Source organism: Malaclemys terrapin, chromosome 1 (genome assembly GCF_027887155.1).
Source record: "Malaclemys terrapin pileata isolate rMalTer1 chromosome 1, rMalTer1.hap1, whole genome shotgun sequence".
NCBI lineage: Eukaryota > Metazoa > Chordata > Testudines > Emydidae > Malaclemys > Malaclemys terrapin.
This window is the reverse complement of record NC_071505.1, coordinates 351,208,953-351,232,396: the sequence shown is the minus strand read 5'-3', so window position 1 is coordinate 351,232,396 and position 23,444 is coordinate 351,208,953. Positions and strand designations below refer to the sequence as shown.

At 45.3% G+C, this 23,444-nt stretch overlaps 2 protein-coding genes across 2 annotated transcripts; one reads left to right on the top strand and one right to left on the bottom strand.

Moving 5' to 3' along the window:
* Positions 1–4,293: 4,293 nt before the first annotated feature.
* On the top strand, positions 4,294–5,232 carry LOC128833011 (olfactory receptor 52P1-like). Its single transcript, XM_054020824.1, has one exon. The coding sequence runs from the start codon at positions 4,294–4,296 to the stop codon at positions 5,230–5,232; it is 939 nt and encodes a 312-aa protein (XP_053876799.1).
* A 14,527-nt stretch (positions 5,233–19,759) lies between these two features.
* LOC128846205 (olfactory receptor 52E2-like) lies at positions 19,760–20,698 on the bottom strand. Its single transcript, XM_054045234.1, has one exon. It carries the CDS (start codon positions 20,696–20,698, stop codon positions 19,760–19,762), a length of 939 nt encoding a protein of 312 aa, XP_053901209.1.
* Between the last annotated feature and the right edge of the window lie 2,746 nt (positions 20,699–23,444).

Here is a 23,444-nt window from a genome sequence, read left to right as displayed (position 1 = left end):
GAAATACACACCTAGTGTAACATTTTCAAAGCACCACAGTCATATGAGAATTTTTCCCCAGAGGGATAAATTCACCATGGTCATGAATAGAAAAAATGCCTTCAGTAAGCTCAGGCATGAGCTTGCTGGCAAAATGCCTCCAGCTGACCCCTGGGGACATGTTCATAGATTCCCAGACCAGAAGGGACCATTGTGATCTTCTCGTCTGACTTTCTGTAGAGCAGCATTTTTCAAAGTTTGGGTCGTGACCCAGTACTGGGTCGCGACATGGTCAGACACTGGCTTGCTGTGGTCAGCACCGCTGACTGGGATGTTAAAAGTCCCGTTGCTGGTGCTGCACAGCTAAGGCAAGCTAGTGCCTACCTGCTCTGACACCGCACTGCGCCCTGGAAGTGGTCAGTAGTGGGTCCGGCTTCGAGGCGGGGGGGGCGGGGGGCACAGGGCTCCACACTCTGTTCCGAGCACTGGCTCTGCAATCCCATTGGCCAGTTCCTGGCCAATGGGAGCTGGGGGGGGGGCGGTGTCTGTGGGCGAGAGCCATGCAGAGCCCCTTGCACGCCTCCACCTAGGAGCTGGACCTGTTGCTGGCCGCTTCAAGCGCAGCACGGTCCATGGTACCAGGACAGCCTCTGCACCCTGGCTGCGCCACTGACCGGGAGCCGCTGCAGGTAAGTCTGTGCCCCAATCTCCGGCCTCAGCCCTGAGCCCCCCCAAACCCAGAACCCCTTCCTGCACCCCAAAGCCATCATTCCCAACTTCACACCAGAACCTACACCCCCAGCCCAAAGCCCTGACCCCCTATCCCAGCCCTGATCTCCACCCAAACCTGGATCCCCTCCTGCACCCACACCCCTCACTCCCGGTCCCACCCCATATCCTGCACCCACAGCCCTGCCCCACTCCCACACCCGAACCCCCTGCCCCACCCCAGAGTCTTCTCCCACATCCTGAACCCTTCATTCCCGGCCCCACCCCACAGCCCTTACTCCAGCACCCCAACCCTGAGCCCCTCCCACACCCAAGTCCCTCATCCCCAGCTCCGTTGGGTCATGGGCATCAACTATTTTCTTCAACAGGGTCCCCAGAAAAAAAGTTTGAAAACCACTGCTGTAGAGCATACGCCAGATAATTTCACGAAAATAATTCCTGGAGCAGAGCTTTTAGAGAAACGGTACTTAGAGACTGTTATCAAATCACCCATAACTATCTTTGTTAAGCCAAGTAGATGGAGCTCCCTGAGTCTATCACAATAAGGCAGGTATTCTAATCTTTCAATAATTCTTCAAAGAGTCCCATGGTACCTTATAGACTTACAGATGTATTGGAGCATAAGCTTTCATGGGTGAATATCCACTTCGTCAGACGCATGGGTCTGACGAAGTGGGTATTCACCCACGAAAGCTTATGCTCCAATCCATCTATTAGTCTATAAGGTGCCACAGGACTCTTTGTTGCTTTTTACAGATCCAGACTAACACGGCCACCCCTCTGATACGTAATAATTCTTGTGATTCCTCTCTGAACCCTCTTCAATGTATCTGCATCCATCTTTCATCATGGACACCAGAACTGACACAGGAATCCAGCCGCAGTCGCACCAGTGCCAAATACAGAGGTAAAGCAACTTCTCCACCTCTCCTTGAGATTGCTCTGGTTATCTTACCAGGATCTCATTAGCTATGTTGTCCAGAGAATCACACTGAGAGTTCATGTTTATCTAATTGTCCCTTCATGCCCCCAAATCTTGTTCAGAGTCACTGCTTCCCATGGTAGAGTCCCCCATCACGGAATCATCACCTACATTATTTGTCCCTAGATGCAGATATCCACATAGAGATATTAGAACACATATTGTTTGCTTTGACCCAGTTTACCAACCAATCCAGATTGCTCTGAATCAGTGACCTGTACTCAGTACAACTGCATGTGGGAGCCCCACACAACCAACTAGATTCCATGAATGCTCCCAGAGCCTCTCATGAATCACACAGGGAAAGGAACAAGCCAAATCCCCCCAGCTACCAGCACTGTACCTCAGGAATATACCGTCTTGCACTGCTCAAGTCGAGCAATGCAAGTTTATTGATTGGTTCACCACTTCAACAATTGAAAGTGGATATAAACCAGCCTTTGTAAACCTGAGCAGATTCACCAAACCCTTCAGGCAAACTCACTGGTAAAGATAAACAGTAAAACAAATTTATTGACTACAAAAGATAGATTTTAAGTGATTATAAGTGATGGGCAAAAAGTTAGAGTTAGTTTCCAAAATAAAATACAATATAACCATGGAGTCTAAACTATCAACCCTATTAGACTGGGCAACATATACATTAAGCATTTTTTTCTCATCCCACTGGATATTACAGTTCATAATACACAGGTTTCACCCATGAAACCTGGGCCAGTCTCCTCTATTGGAGTCTTCAGATTGCTCTTGTTTCTTCCAACTTAGATTGGGGGGGAGGAGAAAAGGCCAAGCGTGGGGACACTGTGTTCTGTTTAATATCCTTAGTCCATGTGCTTGGAGAACAGAAGTCCAGGCATGTCTGGTTTGCATTGCTGAGTCACCAGGCAAAGTTGAGCAATTCCCTTGGTGTGGCCTTGTGCAAGCAAGTCATTGCATTGTAGCTCCCTTGCTGGACAATGGCTGTTGATGGTTTTTTGACACCCGCCCAGACATTTTTTACTTGCTGTTGTCTCTGGGGAGCTGCTGATTCCCAACTTACAGCATGATTTAGTGACAACCATACAACACAATCACACAATTTCTTATACACTAATGATATACATATTTAGATAGGACAATGACTTTCAGCAGATCATAATCTTTCCCCTCATACCTCTCATGGCGTGCTTTATATGCAATATCACAATTATATATAAATGAGGAATATGGGGTTACAGGGCACTCCCCTTATGTATAGAGTATCACACATGTCTCAGACAAAGTGGGTGCCTGCAAGGAAGTGTATCACCAAAAAACAAGGGAAGTAACAGAGGTACAGGCCTGTAGCCCTAAATACTCAAATCTCTGTTCCCTTCATGACCATTCTGTTCAGAAGAAAGTCATATCTCACCATGATAATATGTTTTCATGGGGAAAAGTTGGCTCTTTCCAACATGGAAATTACATCGTGGATCCTACCTATGCTCCATCTAGTCCAGTGTTCTCTCTCTGAGAGTGACAGCCACAGATGCTACCGAAGAACGTATAAGAAACCCAGCAGTAGGTGGAGGGGGGGATGACCTGACCATCATGAGGGTGTCGCCCTTAATGCCTAGCAGCATTGGCTTGTGCCCTGAAACACAGGGGCAGATAGGCTTTCCAAAATATTTATTTAGCTGTAACTATTATAACTGCATAGTCTTACTATCCATGTAAATGTCCAAATGGTTCCTGATTCCTGCTTAGCTCATGGCCTCAATTACCTCTTATGTCAATGAGTTTCTCAGTCTAATTAAGCATTGAGTGAAGAAAGCACTCTTTATTATCAGTTTTGAATTTGCCATGTTTCAGTGTAATTAAATGTCCTCTTGATCTTTTGCTATGAGACAGGGAGAGCACATTCTCCATCTAATCTCTACCAGTCATTATTTTATAGACTTTTCTCATATCCCCTCTTATTCATCTCCTTTCTAAGGTAACAATCCCTGTCTTTTCAATCTCCCTCCATATGAGAGTTTCCCTGGGCCCTTGATCATTCTCATTGCCCTTGCATGAAACCCTCTAGTTCTGCAATATCCTGTGTGAGAAGGGTGCCCAGTATTAAACAGAGGAGCCTAGAGTGACTGATCTCGTAGCATTGTATTTACTGTATTATTCCCCATCCCACTTTTCCTGGATTCCAACATTGTCCTTAGTTTCTGTCCATCCTTCCACTGTGAGCAAAGTTTCACAGAGCTGTATACTGTGATGTCCAGATCCCTCTCCTGAGTTCATATAGTTAAATTAGAACCTTGTAAGACATTTGAGGAGTTGAAGCTTTTTCCCTCAATGGGCATATACGTTGCAGTTATTGACATTGAAGTTCATCTGCCATCATGCTGCTCATTCACCTGGCTTAGTTAGTTTCCCCTGAGGACTTCTCTGGACTTGACTATGACCTCAATAATCTGGTGCCATCTGTAAATGTTGCCACCTCACTGTTTGCGCCCCTTTCTAGATTGTTGATAACTATGAAATATTTACTGTACTATTTGTTACAACATGTGTAATCCCCATCACTGTGGTTCTCTCCCTTCACAGACACCTGGAGCATTTCTGAGCCTGATCGACGCATTGACCACCTCATGGCATCTTTCAACCTCACCCCCTCTGACCCTTCAACATTCATCCTAATGGGCATCCCTGGCCTGGAAGCTGCCCATGTCCTGATTTCCATCCCTTTCTCCATGTTCTACATTATTGGCCTGTTGGGAAATTTCATGGTTTTGTTTGTTGTAGGCAAAGAGCAGACCCTGCACAAGCCAATGTACCTGCTGCTCTGCATGCTGGCGCTCACAGACATCAGCATATCTACCTCAGTTGTGCCGAAGGCACTGTGTATATTTTGGTTCAATTTGAAAAGCATTACTGTGGGTGGCTGCCTCACCCAGATGTTCTTCCTTCATGCGGTTTCTGTCATGCACTCAGCCATCCTCGTGACAATGGCCTTCGATCGCTACGTTGCCATATGTGACCCTCTGAGATATACCATCATCCTCACCAATGCACGAATAGCTAAGCTAGGACTAGTGGGTTTGATAAGAGCTGTTCTCTTCATTCTGCCTGGGCCCCTGCTCCTCAGCAGGCAGCCATTCTGTGCCAACCGCATTATTCCCCATATGTACTGTGAGCACATAGCTGTGGCGAAGATGTCATGTGGGGACACGACTGTCAACAGGATGTACGGCTTAGTGATAGTGTCTGTAGTCATCGGGTTAGACCTGACTCTCATTGCCCTGTCCTATGGTCTAATCATCAGGGCTGTCTTCAGAATCTCCTCCAAGAAAGCCCACCAGAAAGCCCTCAACACCTGCACAGCCCACATGTGTGTGATTCTGACCTCTTATACTCCCTCACTCTTTTCTAACCTGACACACCGGTTTGGTCTGGGCATTGCTCCCCATATTCACATCATCTTGGCCAACCTCTTTTTTCTCGTCCCTCCCATGCTCAACCCTATTATTTATGGGGTCAAAACCAAAGAGCTTCGTGAGAAAGTGGTTAAATACATCTACAGAATATGATCACCAGGGGCCATTGACTTTAATCCTGTCTGACAAGGTTGGGAAAGGATTTCTCCTCATTAATAAAGGGTTCTCTGTCCCAGTTTGGCTGAACTCAGCATTGTGGAAGTTCATAGTCTGATCACTCCATCACCAAGCACTGCTCTCTCTGTTGCTGAGTTCCCCCTCTCTGACCATCAGCTGACCTCTTTCAATGTCACCCATCAGCCCCGACCCCTAGATACCCTCTCATTCACACTTTCCATGACTTCCAGATCACAAGAAGATACTGCAGCTTTCTGAAGCAAGGTGGCTTTCCATTAGTTCCTGTGTGATAAATGGAAGCTACACTTTCTGATAGCCAAGACAAATAAAAAAACTGCAAATGCTGAACTTCTTTACCATATGTGCAGTGATCTGGTGAACAAAATGTGCCTAATTTTTGTACGTCCAATAATTCAGGAAGCCTGGATGATAAAGCACGTGTTTCAGTTTGAAAGTGCTAATACACAAAAGCTACTGTAGGAATTAAGGACATTTTCCTGGCAAGGGTTGGAGTTTGTGAAACAGATGAAACAAGGATTGCCACCAAACATCCAGGTGATTGAATCGCCTGCAGTACTAAGTCCTTCATGACCTAGATTAGGCAATCTCTCATTTTTGCCATTGTTTTGTGGAAACTTTGGACAGTTGGAGCAGCAGTGGAGAGTTTTGCTTATGGTTCACTGGCCTCATACTCAAGACAATCAAGTTGAGCATGTTTGGGTTGAAGTTCTCGAACACACGGATGCCGCTGAGGACAAAGACTTTAGTGAACTTTGTTTATTTGCTCTTTTGTTTCCGTCACTACCTTTTAGCAATGCTGCAGTTGAAAGACTTGTTTTTATCAAGTCCATTTGAGAAAACAAACTGTGCAACAAGATGCAAGAGGAACTTTTAGAAAACCTTCTTCGTGTTAGTTTGTATATTGTTGACCGGAATCTATGGGTTAGTTTAATTACAGCTCACCAATGATCTGATCAGAAGATATTTAGGTTCTTGTCCCAATTCAGGCTACAGGGTTAGAGAACTCAGAGAGTTCAATGACCTGAAGAGACCCTCGTGGTGTGAGTGGCAAGGAGACTTATGCTGAGGACATTACTAGATTGATTTTTTTTTTCCATTCATTTTAATAAAGAACGTAACAAAGATATAAAACACCAAGAAGTAATACAGTTCTAGACCCCTGGTGGTAACATCCCTATTCTAAAAGACTACTTAAACTAGCATACTCACACCCTTCCCTGAAGACCTGGTAGTGGGAGACAGAGGACCAGCCTCCTCTCTGATGAATTTGATGGTCCGGGTTTCCCAAGTTGGTAGGGCTTAGGTTTGAGTGTTAGGTAGCTAAGCTATATAGCAAACCTGAGCTCATAGCTTGATAGGAGGCAGAAAGACTGACCCTCCTGCAGGTTTTTTTAGCCTTTTATAGGGTCCTGGCCCTGCATTAATCAGAGCGCAATCTACCATGCCCAAATCATATTTCTTCAACCAGATAAATCTTTGGGTACACTTACTCTATAGGCTAACATATTATGACATATATTCATAATATAAATATCAATTATGTCATCCCCAAAACCATTACCTTTGGCCTAACTTATGACTCTTTATGATTTCCATATTCTGTAGTGTACCCTGCTGTTACCGGTCTGTAAACATATTCAATTTTTTTGTTTGGTTCCCCGTTCAGTTCCCCAAAGTCAAAAGGGGTAACCGGTAGGCCATTTATCTATACCAAAGGTTATAAACCCACATACTAACTTGCTCTAGCTAATCATACAGGATACAGGCCTGTAGGTTCCTTGCATTACAGCCGACTATGATAAATAAGTATTATGAATAAGATATACTAGAACTCAACATAAACAAAAAAAACAAGAAAATAATATAATCAATCAAACCAATAAAGAAAACACATTCTGCAATATAGCAAGCTAGCACACTGGCCTTATGGGCTACAAATTGCCACTTTTGTGGGGTGATTGCATAAAAACCCCATCACATAGATGGTGGTGGGGTGGATAGCGGATGTGTGGAGACATGCTGTGAGTGCAGGGGACTGGGCATGATGGCCTCTCAAGGTCCATTCCAGTCATATGATTCTATGTTCATATGTTAATTTTCACCTCTTGGGGTGGAGGCAAGATGTCAAAATGATGTTCTACTTCCTGATATATCTCTAGCATAGGCATTATGGGTACATATTCAACAGTATCAATATCTGTTGCCTATATGGGCAATTTCTCTTTCTTTTCATTGATTAATCTTACATTGTCTATATCCTAAAATGATTCCTATTGCAATACCTTGGACAATAATCCATCCCTTTAATCCAACTTCTTCCCTGGGAGGCATTTCCTGCTTGATCTCCCCATCTAATAATTGGACCTCATCCCTCTCTTTTTCCATTCCGGAACCCAATCTACTAGGGACCGGAGGACCCAGTCTGAGTCTGTGAAAATGGCTACCTCCTGGGTGGTGGGGGTATTTTCAAGGGCTACTGCTATAGCCAAAATTTCAGCTGCTTGGGCAGAATATGGTGGACGCTGTCCCCTCAGCACCTCGCCCGTAGGCACTTTTACAGCAGCAAAGTCCACATGCAGATAGCTGTTTTCATAGAAACAAGAGTTGTTCACAAACCAAACAATATCTGCTACTCCCAGCATCTCACTCAGCACGGCCCCTCCCTTGAAAAATCAATGGCACCTCAGGCAGTGACTCAGGTAACAGGCATTCATGCTCTTCCCCTTCTCTCAGGAGGCCTTGGGTATTGGGGATAGTGCTGGGGGGGGGGTTTCCATATCTACATTTTTGTTTAACAAAGCCAGGGTCCATTTTGCCAATCGAGGGCTAGATACGTGGCCATTGTTGATTTTACCAGTGAGTACATACTTCACTGGGGAGTGGGTTGTAACACAGGGGACAAACCTACCAGGTATTCCCAATGCTGTAGTGCCCAAACGAGTGCCAAGAGACTCCTTCTCACATGGGGTGAATCCCTTCTCTATCTCACTCAGGGTCTTTGAGGCATAAGCTACAGGTCGGAGACCTGTCCCATGGTTCTGGCTTAGCACAGCTCCCATTCCCTTGTCTGTAATTGTCAGTTGTAATAAAAATGGTTCTCCTACCTGGGGATATGATAGGACTGGGGCTTGGACCAAAGCTTGTTTTAACTGGGCCATGGCTTCCTGGTGCTGTGGGCCCCAGGTCCATTCTGCCCCTTTCTTTAACAATTCATGCAGTGGGGCTGCTTTTTCTGCAAACCCTTCTATAAAATCTTGGGGGAAGTTAACCATGCCCAAGAAGGATCTCAGAGCAGTTACATCTGTGGGGCTAGGAGTTTGAGAATTAACTCCACCCTCTGTTGGTCAGGAGAGCACCCTTCTTGTCCCAGGGTTACCCCAAGATAGTGTACCTGCCGGAGCACACTTGGGCCTTCTTGGGGCTTACTTTAAACCATGTTTCCTGAACCTTTTGCAGCACTCTGTCCAATACCTTTAAATTTTCCTCCTGGGTCTGTGTGCAGACCAGGATATCATCCACATAAGAAATCACACTGTCCCTTTCAAGCATTCCCTCCCACATTTTTGCTACATGGGCATAGCAGATAACAGGTGTGTTATTCCATCCCATGGGGACTTGGGCAAAACACAATTGTTTTTTTTTCCTGAAAGGTGAAAGCAAATTTATAGTAGGTATCCCGATGTAAGGAGATAGCAAAGAAAGTGTTAGCCAAACCTAAAACTGAAAACCACTGGGCTCCTCCTACAATGGAAGCCATCACCTCCTGATATTTAGCCACTACGGAGGCCATAGGTGGAGTCACCTGGCTGAGGGGGCCAAAATCCATCACAAGTCTCCACGTTTTGCCATCACTCTTAAGGACGGGCCACAGGGCAGCATTGTTAGTGCTGCGCTGTTCCATTAAAACTCCTTGGCTCAAAAATCCATCAGTTGTTTCCTTCAGGTTGGCTCCCACCTCCTTTGGGTATCGATACTGCTTCTGGGGTGGATGATCAGGGTCTGTGACTAGGATTTCTGCATGAGTTCTACCACATTCTATTTTATTCTTGGCCCACACCTCCCGGTATTTCTCTGCAATTGCTAACATTTCTGGAGGCCAAGCAGTCCATTCCAGTTCCTCAGATGCCTTAAGAGTTGCTATTCGATAGCTGGCTGAAATCTCCACGCACTCCCATGGGGTGCCAGAAGGCATTTCCCACAAAACCCTGTTAGCACAATCAACCAACACTCTCAATTCCCTCAAAGCATCTATTCCTAGAATACCTTCTCCCATCCATCAAGCCAAATTGCCCTTGGCTTTTCTTTCTCCCCACACTATATGGGATTTCTTTACAAAAGGGGGCAATGCTTTGTGCCTCATTAAATCCCTGTAAGGTTTTGACTTTATTTGGAGGTCCAAACAAGTGCTTATTTTGGGTACTAATTAGGGAGTAGGTGGCAGGTGAGTCTACTAGTAAATTTTGTCTGAACGCCCCTCCTACAAATTTCACATAAACTGTTGTAGTAAGATGTGGTCCTGAGATATAAACCCTTGGTATCAGAGGCCCGGTATGAGGCCTGAGAACTGAACGGAAGTAATGGTCAAGACATTGCTAACATAAAGCAAAGTTAATCTGTGAGCCAGAGGCAGGCCCTGCTCACAGAAGTTGGCAAGAGCTTATACACATGTAAGTACTAATAAGATGAACGTATGCCAGGACAGCACCCACACAGATAACAAGGAACAGGCAGACCCAGTCTAAAGACAGTATAAAAGGACAATATGATGGATAGACAATATGATGAATAGACAATATGAAAGGATATTACGATGAATAGACAGTATGATGGATAGACTTATTTGTTCTAACCAATCTGCCAATGAGAAAGGCAACACCCTAATGCATAGACGGGTTGTACCTCAGTGGGTTCAGTGATGTGTAACCTGTTGGTACCTATGTATAAGAATGCATCCCTGAGTGGATGTCTTTGTCTGGCCTAGGGGGCAGTGGAGTGTCCCGCCACTGACTCAGCTGGTCCATTGTCAGGGAGCACATATGTACTAGCAGAACTGTAGACATCTGATCCAGGGAGCTAGAGACTGTATTTTGTTTGACAATAAACCTGTCCAGGTGCCTTCGTACCTTATCGGAGTCTGTGGTCATTGGGGGTTGTCTCAGGTTTGCTGTGCCAGCGATCTGCAGAGTCGGGGCAGCACACAGAGGGAACACACGCACTCAGCCGACTGTTATCAACATTGAACAGAGAAGAGCACCACACCGGTAGCATCTGACAACATTCAGCACTTGACAACAGCCAGCTGACACTCTGAGCCCAGGAGTGAACAACTCTATGGTCTGGAGCAAGTCAGCGACTGTTGTGCCTCCTGCCCACAGTGTGGTCACTGCCTCAGTCGCTGGGGTTCTACCACTTCCCCATTTGCCACAGTGAGGTTGAAAGCTGCCATGAGGTGGTCGATGCGGGCTCAGAAATGCTCAAGGTGTTGGTGAAGGGAGAGAAGCACTGCGAGGGGGTTACACACTTTATTACAATCCTGCATAATGCATAGACCAAAGAGGCGCAATGAGGCCTCGTGGGGACGGGGGGTGTCTCAGTCAGTAATACAACGTGGACCACACTGTAGCAGATTCTCTGACACCATCCCCCATCCGGACTATTCCTGTTCCCAGGAGCAGCCCCACTACAGTCTCGTGACAACGACAGCAATTGCCAATGCGGAAAAGCAGCCTCAGGAAGGGGTGTCTGGGTTTCTAACGGGATTCAATACATTAAAGCTTTATATCATTTTGATGAAGAGTTACTCACGCTGGCTTCTTTTCCTCTCCGTGTCCTCCCTCTCTCCGCCGGGTCTGTCCCTCCCTCCTTCCCGGCACAGGCTGCGCGGCTGCTGCTGGGGTTTCCCTCGCTTCATCACAGGAATTCCATCGTGGATCAGACCTATGGTTCATCTAGACCAGTATCCTCTCTCTGACAGTGACAGCCCCAGGTGCTACAGAAGAAGAACACCACAGAATGTTCTCAGGCATAACAGACACTGTGGGTTCGGCATTATCCAACACGCTTTTTATAAAGTAACTTTTCTGTAATTCTCACAGGGCCTAGCAACTGTGGGAAAAGGGGAATTTCCACCTTGTATCCATTTTCAAAAACCCGAGGGCAGGGTTTTAAACCCCTTGTTGCAAACAACTTTCTGCATTTTCTTAAGGGTCTTGGTCTCTATTTGTCATTGATTTTTGTTCCTTACGATAGAGGGCTGCTGCACCTCTAAAAGATCTAGTCCTGGACTATAGTGTGGCCCTGGGAGAGAACACCCCCACAAAAATAAACTGTCAAAGTTGATCTTTTCACAGTTTGCTATGTTCAGGGTAATCCCTTTGATTTTCATACAGGCTTTTCCTCCTGAGAGCTTGTACCCGTATGTTTTTGGGTCGGCTGAGACAAACTCGGTGACATGTTGACCTGGTGGGATCTCGCTTGTGAGATTCCCTAAATAGTCCCCTAGAGGAGGGTTCCAGTCACCCTCCCTTTTCACAAATATCACAGAGTCAGTGTCGTGGTACAGGCACTGCTCTTGCAGCCTGTGTAGCATGTTGTATAGTTCTAAGTGGGCGTAAGTGGGGATGAAAGAGACTATGAAGACATTGGTATTGTCAGAGACCGAGTAGCTGTCTTTTGCATGCTTCCAAGACACTCACGCTGCTTCATCATCAATAAACTCGCAGGATGAAACCTCATAATGGGGCAAAAACAGAGAAATGGGATATTGTCCAAACAGCTCGACCACTTGGTCTGGAATCAGGTAGTATGCACTGGTTTGATTGTTCACAGCAATGAGTTCCACAGATCCATTCTTGCCACTCGCTAAGTCCCTCCATCTCTGTGTGAGCAAGTGGCGAATTGATTGAAAGGACACTTGCATATTTACATAGTAGTCCATCAGTGTCCTCTGAATCAGATTTCAGCCCTGCATTTACACTTTTAGCTATATCCATTGACTGGGATGAAAACCTGTGATTATTCACGTAACAGTGTGTCCAATACAGGAATATACAGCTGTCTGCCCCTTTTTTCTTTAGCCCTCTCATTTTTATCTGGCTGATATTCACATTGTCCGAGTGTGCTTGTAATAACTGAACAGCCAAGGAAGGCTGGTTTTTTCACGGGTTGTTTGTGAACATTCTCTTCCTCTGTGCCGGGGTAACACGGAGATCATGCACCTCACAGAACTTTTGGGCTTCCTCCCAAAGAGCATCCCACTTAGCACTGGTTCACATACTCTCTAACGCTTTGCCAGTTCCCTGCCGTACACTGCAGGCCTGAGAAAGTGTCATAGAATCATGGAATATCAGGGTTGGAAGGGACCTCAGGAAGTATCTAGTCCAACCCCCTGCTCAAAGCAGGACCAACCCCAACTAAATCATCCGAGCCAGGGCTTTGTCAAGCCTGACCTTAAAAACCTCTAAGGAAGGAGATTCCACCACCTCCCTAGGTAACCCATTCCAGTGCTTCACCACCCTCCTAGTGAAAAAGTTTTTCCTAATGTCCAACCTAAACCTCCCCCACTGCAACTTGAGATCATTACTCCTTGTTCTGTCATCTGATTCCACTGAGAACAGTCTAGATCCATCCTCTTTGGAACCCCCTTTCAGGTAGTTGAAAGCAGCTATCAAATCCCCCCTCATTCTTCTCTTCTGCAGACTAAACTTATCTTCTATTGCACACATTCCTCATTCACACACAAAAGAGGATTGATTTACACAGAGCATTTGAGCAGGAACATCAAATTGCAATGCAGGAGAAAACAATCATTGCATTCTTTTACTTATATTCAAATGCTAATTTTAAACCTACAACAACGTTGTGACCCTAAAGGTTTATTACTGCTTTGGAATCAGCTTCAGACACAAGATTCTGGCTGATGCATCTTTACCAATGGCCTGTTAGGCCATTCCTTTCTGCTTTCAGAAAGGGTGGCTAACAGGATATGATCAAATCATTCACCAATACGTTTAATGCATTCTACATTATTATTCTTTATCCTTCATTCTACATTCTACAAAATACAAACATAAAATCCCACTACTCCAATAGCACCACCAAAGCCTATAATGGGAATCGTTTCATCTCTATCACTAGTGGCATCAGCTTTATTCTGGTCTAGATAAAGAATTTCTGTTTTGTTTGGGTCTCTCTCTTTCTCTTGCAATGATTCTTGAACATTGAATTGTGGATCTCCTCTGCATTTCTCCTCTGATGTCTCCACTGTGGCCACCTCGTTACTGTCGCAGAGGTTGCTAACAGATTTCAAGGTTTTTTTTCATTGTGTCTGCACCTTTCTCCCCTGCAGTCATTACCTCAGCTTTCAGTTCCTGTTCTGTGCACCTGACATCTTCTTTTGGAAGGAAACAAAATGTCACCAGTACCTACAGTTTCCTGAAATACCAAAAAAAACCCAAAGAACCACTAAGTTACAAGACATTTGTCACACTGTGTCACGTTTGTAGTTTAACAGCTTTAAAGATGGACCTCTTTGAATCTGAACTTCTACTGTCATTAAAACTTATCTGACCTCCCTCCTAATTTACCACGATCATGAAAATTAAAAATGATAAAAAAATACAAGAAAGCTTAAAATAAACAATCAATATTACCCATCAGTTATAAAAAACTAAAAACTGAATTCTGCCAAGCCTGTTGATAAGCCCCTAGAGCAGCAGGGTTGAAACGTGTCGGGGTTGGGGGAGGGCAGAGCTTATCCCCACCAGAGTTATCTCCTAGTTTAAGGGCCTGAAACCTGTAAGTCAAAATCCCACATTCCCCTCACACTAACAGCAGAACCCCAGTGACTTCCAGAGGATGAACGAGGTTTGCAGGATATGGAATTAAGTCAGAGATGCGAGTAACAGAAAGGAGTTTCCTTATTCTTCATGCAGTATAGAAATGTGCACAGAGGTTTGCCCAACAGCCTAGCCAAGGCCTCGTCCCAAGGAATTTCAGGATTCTGTTAAGTAGAACTGGTGGAAACAGAAACTGTTACAAACAGAAAGCCTGAGGTTGGGGACAGGTGATCAGGGATTGAACGAACGGGAGGCGGGTTTCTAGGTGGTCACAGCAGGCAGGCAGCACCTACTTAATGGTGAATCTGCCTTTAAATCTCTGGAGCCTCTGTCCTGGAGACATCCGTGGGACAGGGCACAGTACAGTGAATCAGCTTTCTACTCCCCAACCCACTGTGGCCCCCATTGCCACTCCTGATCCGATGGGGGAGGGAGGCACATGGGGGAGCTGACCCCACACCCATTGATCTCCTCTGCACCTGCCTGCCTGACGTTGGGGAGGCAGCCCCTGGGACCAAATGAGTGAAACTTCCAAGCCAGGGAGCAGAGAGGACCCTTATCTGCTGACCATGTGTGTGTGGGGACAATATAAAGGTTCCCTTCCAACAGCTCAAGCCGCACACGCCCCTCTCTTGGCAGCCTCCTCCTTACCCTCATTTCCCCTATGGGAAAGCAGCTGTTCCTCCCCTACCTCTCCCTGCGGAGCTAAAGCACCAGCCCCTCCCTGCGGCTCCCAGCTCTTTGGTGCCTGTGCTGTTTGTTTACCTCTTTAGTCCCTGGCTCCAGCAAGTGCTCTGCAGGGAGCAGGGGGCTCGGCAGGCAAACCCTGTAGGTGTCAACCCCCCTCAGTTTTCTGTCAGGGTTTGCCTGCCAAACCCCTCTTCCCTGGGTATGTGGCCCTGTGTGCCCCTCTGTGTGTCATCTCTCTGCAGGAGGATGGGAGCAGGGTGCAGTGCCTCCAGTTAGCATGGTGTTCACCTCTGTGGAGCCAAGTGTGCGCTCTGCTACCCGCCGGCAATGCTGGGGGAAAGACAAAGCCCTTTCATGGACAAGTGTGAGGCTCTTAGGGGATGATAGTGCACGTCCATCCCCACCACAATCTAGATAGCAGGGAAACTTCAAGCCCCCAGCCAGGACACAGAGCTGCTGGCATGCACACCCCTCCTCATAGAATAGAATATTAGGGTTGGAAGAGACCTCAGGAGGTCATCTAGTCCAATCCCCTGCTCAAAGCAGGACCAACACCTACTAAATCATCTTTGTCAAGCCAGGCCTTAAATACTTCTAAGGATGGAGTTTCCACCACCTCCCTAGGGAAGTTGGGAACCCATTCCAGTGCTTCACCACCCTCCTAGTGAAACAGTGTTTCCTAATATCCAACCTAGACCTCCCCCACTGCAACTTGAGATCATTGCTTCTTTTTCTGTCATCTGCCACCACTGAGAACAGCCTAGCTCCATCCTCTTTGGAAATCCCTTCAGGTAACTGAAGGCTGCTATCAAATCCCCCCTCACTCTTCACTTCTGCAGACTAAATAACCTCAGTTCCCTCAGCCTCTCCTCAAAAGTCATGTGCCCCAGCAACCTGGTCATTTTTGTTGCCCTCCGTTGGACTCTCTCCAATTTGTGCACATCCCTTCTGTAGTGGGGGGACCAAAACTGGACACAATACTCCAGGTGTGGCCTCACCAGTGCCAAATAGAGGGGAATAATCACTTCCCTCGATCTGCTGACAATGCTCCTACTAATACAGCCCAAAATGCCGTTAGCCTTCTTGGCAACAAGGGCACACTGCTGACTCATATCCAGCTTCTCATCCACTGTAATCCCCAGATGCTTTTCTGCAGAACTGCCACTTAGCCTGTCGGTCCCCAGCCTGTAGCGGTGCATGGGATTCTTCCTTCCTAAGTGCAAAACTCTGCACTTGTCCTTGTTGAACTTATCAGATTTCTTTTGGCCAAATCCTCCAATTTGTCTAGGTCACTCTGGATCCTATCCCTACCCTCCAGCATATCTACCTCTCCCCCAGCTTAGTGTCATGTGCAAATTGGCTAAGGGTGCAATTAATCCCATCATCGAGATCAGTAATGAAGACGTTGAACAAAACCAGCCCCAGGACTGACCCCTGGGTCACTCTGTCACAGTGGATAGATATCTGGCTGGATTGTTGGGCTCAATGGGTAGTGATCAATGGCTCGATGTCTAGTTGGCAGCCAGTATCAAGCAAAGTTCTGTCCTTGACTCCGTGGGTCCTGCATTTCCTGACAGATTTTTCTAGCCTCATAGGCTCACTGTGACCTTCCACATAGCCCTTCTCTCTCTAGAGGCAAGGGTCACATTCTACTGAGCCATTTTTACCATAAGCCAGCAAGGGAGGTCATACATCAGCAGATACCAGTCCAACCATTTCTTTCATTGGATCTTTGGAATGTCATATCTGAATTTTTCATTTTTTAACTTCAAAGCAGTTCACCTCAATTAGAAACCAAGTATTTTCCACTATTTCCGCCTTTGAAAACACTACCATTATTTATCTGATCCCTTTTATTAGGACTTAATTGGACAATAGCTTGTTTAGCCTTGTCCATGTAATTCATAATTTGAATGAGGTGTGTTTCCTTTCGAGTTAATAATTGTTTTAATTGTAGTCCCAGAGGGGGAATATATACCAGAAACATTGGAGTGTTTTGGATAATCATTAGATGAGGGAGATCAGGCAGTAAATGCTCCCCCCTCCCCCCCGGGAAGAAGTTGGATTAAAGGGGTGGATTATTGTCCAAGGTATTGCAATAGGAATTATTTACATTATTTTAAGATATATACAATATAAGATTAAGAAATTAAAAGAAAGAGAAGAATTGCCTGTACAGGCAACATGTACCCATAATGCCTATGCTACAGGTATATCAGGAGGTAGAACATCATTATGAACATAGAATCATAGGACTGGAATGGACCTTGAGCGTTCATCTTGTCCAATCCCCTGCATTCATGGCATGTCTGCACACATCCACTATCCACCCCCTCATCTATGTAATGGGGGGGGGTTATGCAATCACCCCATCAAAGGGAGATTTGTTGCCTATAAGGCCAGTGTGCTAGCTTGACATATTGCAAAATGTGTTTTCTTTATTGGTTTGATTGATTATATTATTTTCTTGGCTTTTTGTTTATGTTGAGTTCCAGTATATGTTATCCATAATAGTTATTCATCATAGTCGGTTGTAATGCAAGGAACCTACAGGCATGTATCCTGTATGATTAGCTAGAGCAAGTTAGTATGTCGCTTTACAACCTTTGGTATAGATAAATGGCCTACCAGTTACCCCTTTTGACTTTGGGGAACTGAACTAAGAATTGAATATGTTTACAAAAGGTCTGGGACAGACCGGTAACTGCAGGGTACACAACAGAATATGAAAATCATAAGAGTCAGAAATTAGGCCAAAGGTAACGGTTTTGGGGATGAGATAATTTATATTAATATTATGAATATATATCATAATATGTTAGCCTATAGAGTAAGTGTACCCGAAGATTTATCTGGTTGAGGAAATAAGATTTGGGCTGGAAGATTGTACCTGATTATTGCAGTGCCAGGACCCTACAAGAGGGCAAACAACCATGCAGGAGGGTCAGTCTTTCTGTCTCCTATCAAGCTATCATTCAGCTTTGCAATATAACTTACACTCAAACCTAATCCCTACTAACTTGGGAAACTTGGCCCTTCAAATTCATTGGGCATTCCAGAGACAAGGCTGCTCCTCTATCTCTGTAACATTCCCCGCTGGTGTTATCGAGACCGGTGATCTGCTAGGTCACTCCAATCCTTGATTCTGGAAGCCAGCCTTAAGCCTGCTCTGCTGTGAGATCCCCCACTCCTGGGCTGTTCACGCACAGCCTCTGCTATGTAAGATGCTCCTTGCATTATTCAACCGAATGACACTAGCCAATATCTCCGGTTCCGAACATAACCCTAGGAACCTCCATTTTGCAGTGTCCAGTTATTCCTGCTGGATGCTGCAAATTTATATGAGTTCATCAATTAAAAAAATAAATTGATAAGTACCAGGCCTGTTATCCCAAGGGGAGTCTCTGACATGCTTCAAACCAAACGCACTGCTTCAGGTAGAATAAATAAACACATTTATTAACTACAAAGATAGATTTTAAGTGAGTATAAGTCAAAACATAACAAGTCGGATTTGGTCAAATGAAATAAAAGCAAAACACATTCTAAGCTGATCTTAACACAGTGCCCTTACAAATGTAAATGCTTCACACCACAGGCTGGTTGCCCTTCAGCCAGGCTGTCCCCTTTGATCATTCATTTTGATAAAGAACTTAACATTCTGATAAAGTCCTCAGCATAAGTCTCCTTGCCACACACACCACGAGGGTCTGCTCACATCGTTGAACTCTGAGTTTTCTAACCCTGTAGCCTGAATTGGGACAAGAACCTAAATATCTTCTCATCAGATCATTGGTGAGCTGTAACTAACTAGCCCATAAATTCAGGTCAACAATTTACTAACTAACACAAAGAATGTTTTCTAAAAGTTCCTCTTGCATCTTGAAAGACAGTTTTCTCAAATGGACTTGATAAAAACAAAACTGTGCAACATCTGCAGCATTGCTAACAAGTAGTGACAGAACCAAAAGAGCAAATAAGCAAAGTTCACTAGAGTCTTTGTCCTCAGCGGCATTCATGTGTTCGAGAACTTCAACCCAAACATGCTCAACTTGACTGTCCTGAGTATGAGGCCAGTGAACCATAAGCAAAACTCTCCACTACTGCTCCAACTGTCCAAAGGCTCCACAAAACAATGGCAAAAATGAGAGATTGCCTAATCTAGGTCACGAAAGATTTGGTACTGCAAACAATTCAATCACCTGGATGTTTGGTGGCAATCCCTGTTTCATCTGTTTCACAAACTCCAAGATGAAATCTCGACACCTACTCTTGACATCTTTGACAACAGGAATGGGTAGTGTGTGTTTTGAAAACTGCACCTAAAAGCGACTTCAAAATCGACTGCACAAAGCGGTAAGTAATTTGGCACAAAGGTGAAGCTGTAGTTTAACACAGCAGTCCCATTCTCAAAAATGCAGTTTCACATCTCTCACCAATAAGCTTTAGTAAAATGTCCTCAATTCCTGCAGCAGCTTTTGTGTATTAGCACTTTCAAACTGAAACACGTGCTTTATCATCCAGGCTTCCTGAAGTATTGGACCTACAAAAATCAGGTAAATTTTGTTCAGCAGATTTTATTTGTCTTGGCTATCAGAAAGTGTAGCTTCCGTTTGTCACACAGGGACTAATGGAAAGCCACCTTGCTTCAGAAAGCTGCAGTATTTTCTTGTGGTCTGGAAGTATTGGAAAGTGTGCATGAGAGGGTGTCTAGGATTGGAGGCTGATGGGTGACATTGAAAGAGTTCAAGTGATTGTCAGATAGAGGGAACTCAGCAACGGAGAGAGTAGTGCTTCGTGATGGAGTGATAAGACGTTAGGTGTGAGGAGCTTCTAAGACTGTGAACTTCCAAAATGCTGAGCTCAGCCAAAATGGGACAGAGCACCCTTGATTAATGAGGAGAAATCCTTTCCCAATCTTGTCAGACAGGATTAAAGTCAATGACCCCTGGTGATCATATTCTGCAGATGTATTTGACCACTTTGTCACAAAGCTCTTTGGTTTTGACCCCATAAATGACAGGGTTGAGCATGGGGGGGATGAGGAAATTGATGTTTGCCAAGATAATGTCAACATGGGGAGCGATGCCCTGACCAAACTGCTGTGTTAGAGAGGAGAAGACGGAGGGAGAATAAGAGGTCAGTATCACACAGATGTGGGCTGTGCAGGTGTTGAGGGCCTTCTGGTGGGCTTTCTTGGAGGAGATTCTGAGGACGGCCCTGACAATCAGACCGTAGGACAGGGCAATGAGTGTCAGGTCTGACCCAATGACTACAAACACTATCACCAAGTTGTACGTCATGTGGATTGTGATGTCTGCACACAACATCTTCGCCACAGCTAAATGCTCGCAGTACGTATGAGGGATAATGCGGTTGGCACAGAATGGCTGCCTGCTGAGGAGCAGGAGCGGAGGCAGAACAAAGAGAACAGCTCTTATCATACCCACTAGCCCTAGCTTAGCTATTCGTGCATTGGTGAGGATGGTGTCATATCTCAGAGGGTTACATATGGCAACATAGTGATCGAAGGCCATTGTCACAAGGACAGCTGAGTGCATAACACCAACCGCGTGAAGGAAGAACATCTGGGTGAAGCAGCCACCCACAGTAATGCCTTTCCAATTGAACCAAAATATAAACAAAGCCTTCGGCACGATGGTGGTAGATGTGGCGATTTCTATGAATGCCAGCATGCAGAGCAGCAGGAACATCGGCTTGTGCAGGGTCTGCTCTTTGCCTACAACAAACAGAACAGTGAGATTTCCCAACAGGCCAATAATGTAGAACACAGAAAAAGGGATGGCAATCAGGACATGGGCCGCTTCCAGGCCAGGGATGCCCATTAGGATGAATGTTGAAGGGTCAGAGGTGGTGAGGTTGAAAGATGCCATGAGGTGGTCAGGCTCAGAAATGCTCCAGGTGTCTGTGAAGGGAGAGAAACACAGTGATGGGGATTACACATGTAGTAACAAATAGTACAGTAAATATTCGCGGCCAATGGGAGTGCAGAGCCGCTGCTCGGGGCGGGGGCAGCACACGGAGCCCCATGGCCCCCCTGTCTAGAAGCCGGACCCACTGGTTTAACATCTTTGCCCTTGGTTTAATGTCTGTTTCCCAGTGGCCCACTGTTCCAGGAAGCTGCCAGTGGCTCCTGCACATGGCAGCTGTATTTATCTAGTCCCTCTCATGTTCCAGGGTTACCCACTCTCATTATATAATGTGCAAACTTCTCAGCTTGCTAATCATTCCTGTGTAGCAGTCCCCAAAGCCACACAAACTGTGCATGGGTATAACAAGAGCATTTACCTCTCTCTGTGTGAGATTTCTCACCAGTGAGACACAGTCACTGATCTGCCACCAGTCAAGGGAGCAGGCATGACAGGAGGCACCACACCCCATGCAGATGAAGAGCTGTGGGGAGCGTGGGACGGCTTGTAGGTTGTGGGAGCCAGAGATGACTGGACAGCTTGGAGAAGACACTGGCGAGAGCCTACCATATATGGACAGTTAAGGTGATGATCAGTTAGAAACAACTGTCAGCTAAGTTAAACTTGGCTACTATGTAAAAGCAAGTGTGTTATTGTTGTACTTCATTTACAATGTGGATAACATTGCTAAACTCTTAAACCAACACAGAGGTAAAAAATCAACAAACGAATGGCAGCAAACAACATGAAGGCTTGGAAAAAACAAATTGGTAAAAAAATTAAGTTACACGGTAATTACAAATTGGGTAAACAAATTCCCTGGTAGTACCAGTCACACTTTGGGGTCAGTGACACTGAGTCCTAATTAAGGCACATGTTATTCAAAACAATCTTGTTCAGTATCTGGGTACCAACACTAAATCCTAACACAGCAATATTTAATAAATTGGTTACTGTCCATTCAGTAACTTATCTGAAAAACAGCATCCACAAGAAACACCTGGATCTATGTCAGCTACGGGTGTATCACAGAGCAATGCAACCCATGGTACAGAGAAGCCAGCCGTTCCTCTTTCTTGCCCAGTACAGTTTACCAGAGGGTAACAGCCAGCAATGAGGGTAACCTACAACATGATTGGACAGTACTGTGTAGTAACCAATTGCAAGACGTATAGATATATAAAGGCCTCATTTGTAATGTCACTGCTCCCAATTTCTGTTTTACGTCTCCTACACACAGCACTGTGGGACACATTATAAAAAAGTCTATCCCAGTATTTCAGAACACTCAGTCTAGTACCAATAATAATCCAGGTGGTAACTGTTAAGTGCCCTGACAGGAGTGTGTCGCTATCTGCAGTACCACAAGCGCCAAACTACGCCACCCGGACTGGAAAAGGATTGTTCTGTTTGGATATAAAGTGCTGTCATATGTACGCATACATATATGCATATATATCCATTTGTAACATAGAAATATATACACCATAGCCATATTATCCATCCATATTACTTATCTAAATGTGCCCCCAAGGCTCAATCATAAAACTACATTCCTCAGTCATGGTCCCGGGCCTAACATTAGAAACCATTGGAAAATAAAATCTGTCCATCAGTCGTACAAGGGAATGTGCAGACTAAGGCACAGATGGGGCATAACTGTGTGGATGGGAAAGTAAGGTGGCCACATAACAGTGCTTAGCCCAGTGGGCCATCTTCAGTCCAGGCATTATGCTTTTCCGAGATGATGAGTCAACAAATAGTGGGGGAATGTAGTAAGAAGAGAGCCTGAAACATAAGCCCTTGTATCAGAGGCCTGGTATGAGGCCTGAGGCCTGGGCTAATGTAGGAGTCAAATCTTTATTGATAGAAAGCAAAGACAATCTGTGAGCAAGAGGCAGGCCCTGCTCACAAAATCTGGCAAGAACAGGGCTGATATTGCAGAAATACACATTCCTAAGAAGTGCTAGGCACAGATCACTCACACAAACACATCCCGATATCAAGTGGTATCAGAACATCCAAATATCAAGGATGCTACAAAAACATTCCCCAAGCATAACAGGAACACGCTGACCCCTCCTAAAAGATAAGGTCTATACATAAATAGCCACGTCAGGGGGCAGTACGTAACTTGTTTGTGTCGGGGTACTAAGATGTATCTCAGATGGAGTGTCTTTGTCTAGCCTAGTGGGGAACGTAGAGTCCCGCCATTCACTGAGCTGGTCCATTCTTACGGGCATACATGTATTAGTGGTCCTGTAGAGTCTGTGGAATACTAGTACTGTGTTTTGTCGACAATAATCCTGGCTGGGAGCCTTCGTACCTTAGCAGATCTTGTGGTCATTGGACTTCAAAGAGAAACATTTGCAAATTTAACACCATTAATCTGGGCTTGAATAGGGACTGGGAGTGGCTGGCTCATTACAGAAGCAGCTTTTCCTCTCCTAGAATTGACACCTCCTCATCTATTATTGGGAGTGGACTACATCCATCCTGATTGAATTGGCCCTGTCAACACTGGTTCTCCACTTGCGAAGTAACTCCCTGCTCTCCATGTGTCAGTATATAATGCCTGCAGCTGTAACTTTCACTCCATGCATCTGAAGAAGTGAGGTTTTTACCCACGAAAGCTTATGCCCAAATAAATCTGTTAGTCTTTAAGGTGCCACCAGACTCCTTGATGTTTTTGTAGATACAGACTAACACG

Excerpts from the sequence above, each read along its gene's own strand:
- LOC128833011 (XM_054020824.1), top strand. The coding sequence starts at position 4,294 with ATGGCATCTTTCAACCTCACCCCCTCTGACCCTTCAACATTCATCCTA.
- LOC128846205 (XM_054045234.1), bottom strand. The coding sequence starts at position 20,698 with ATGGCATCTTTCAACCTCACCACCTCTGACCCTTCAACATTCATCCTA.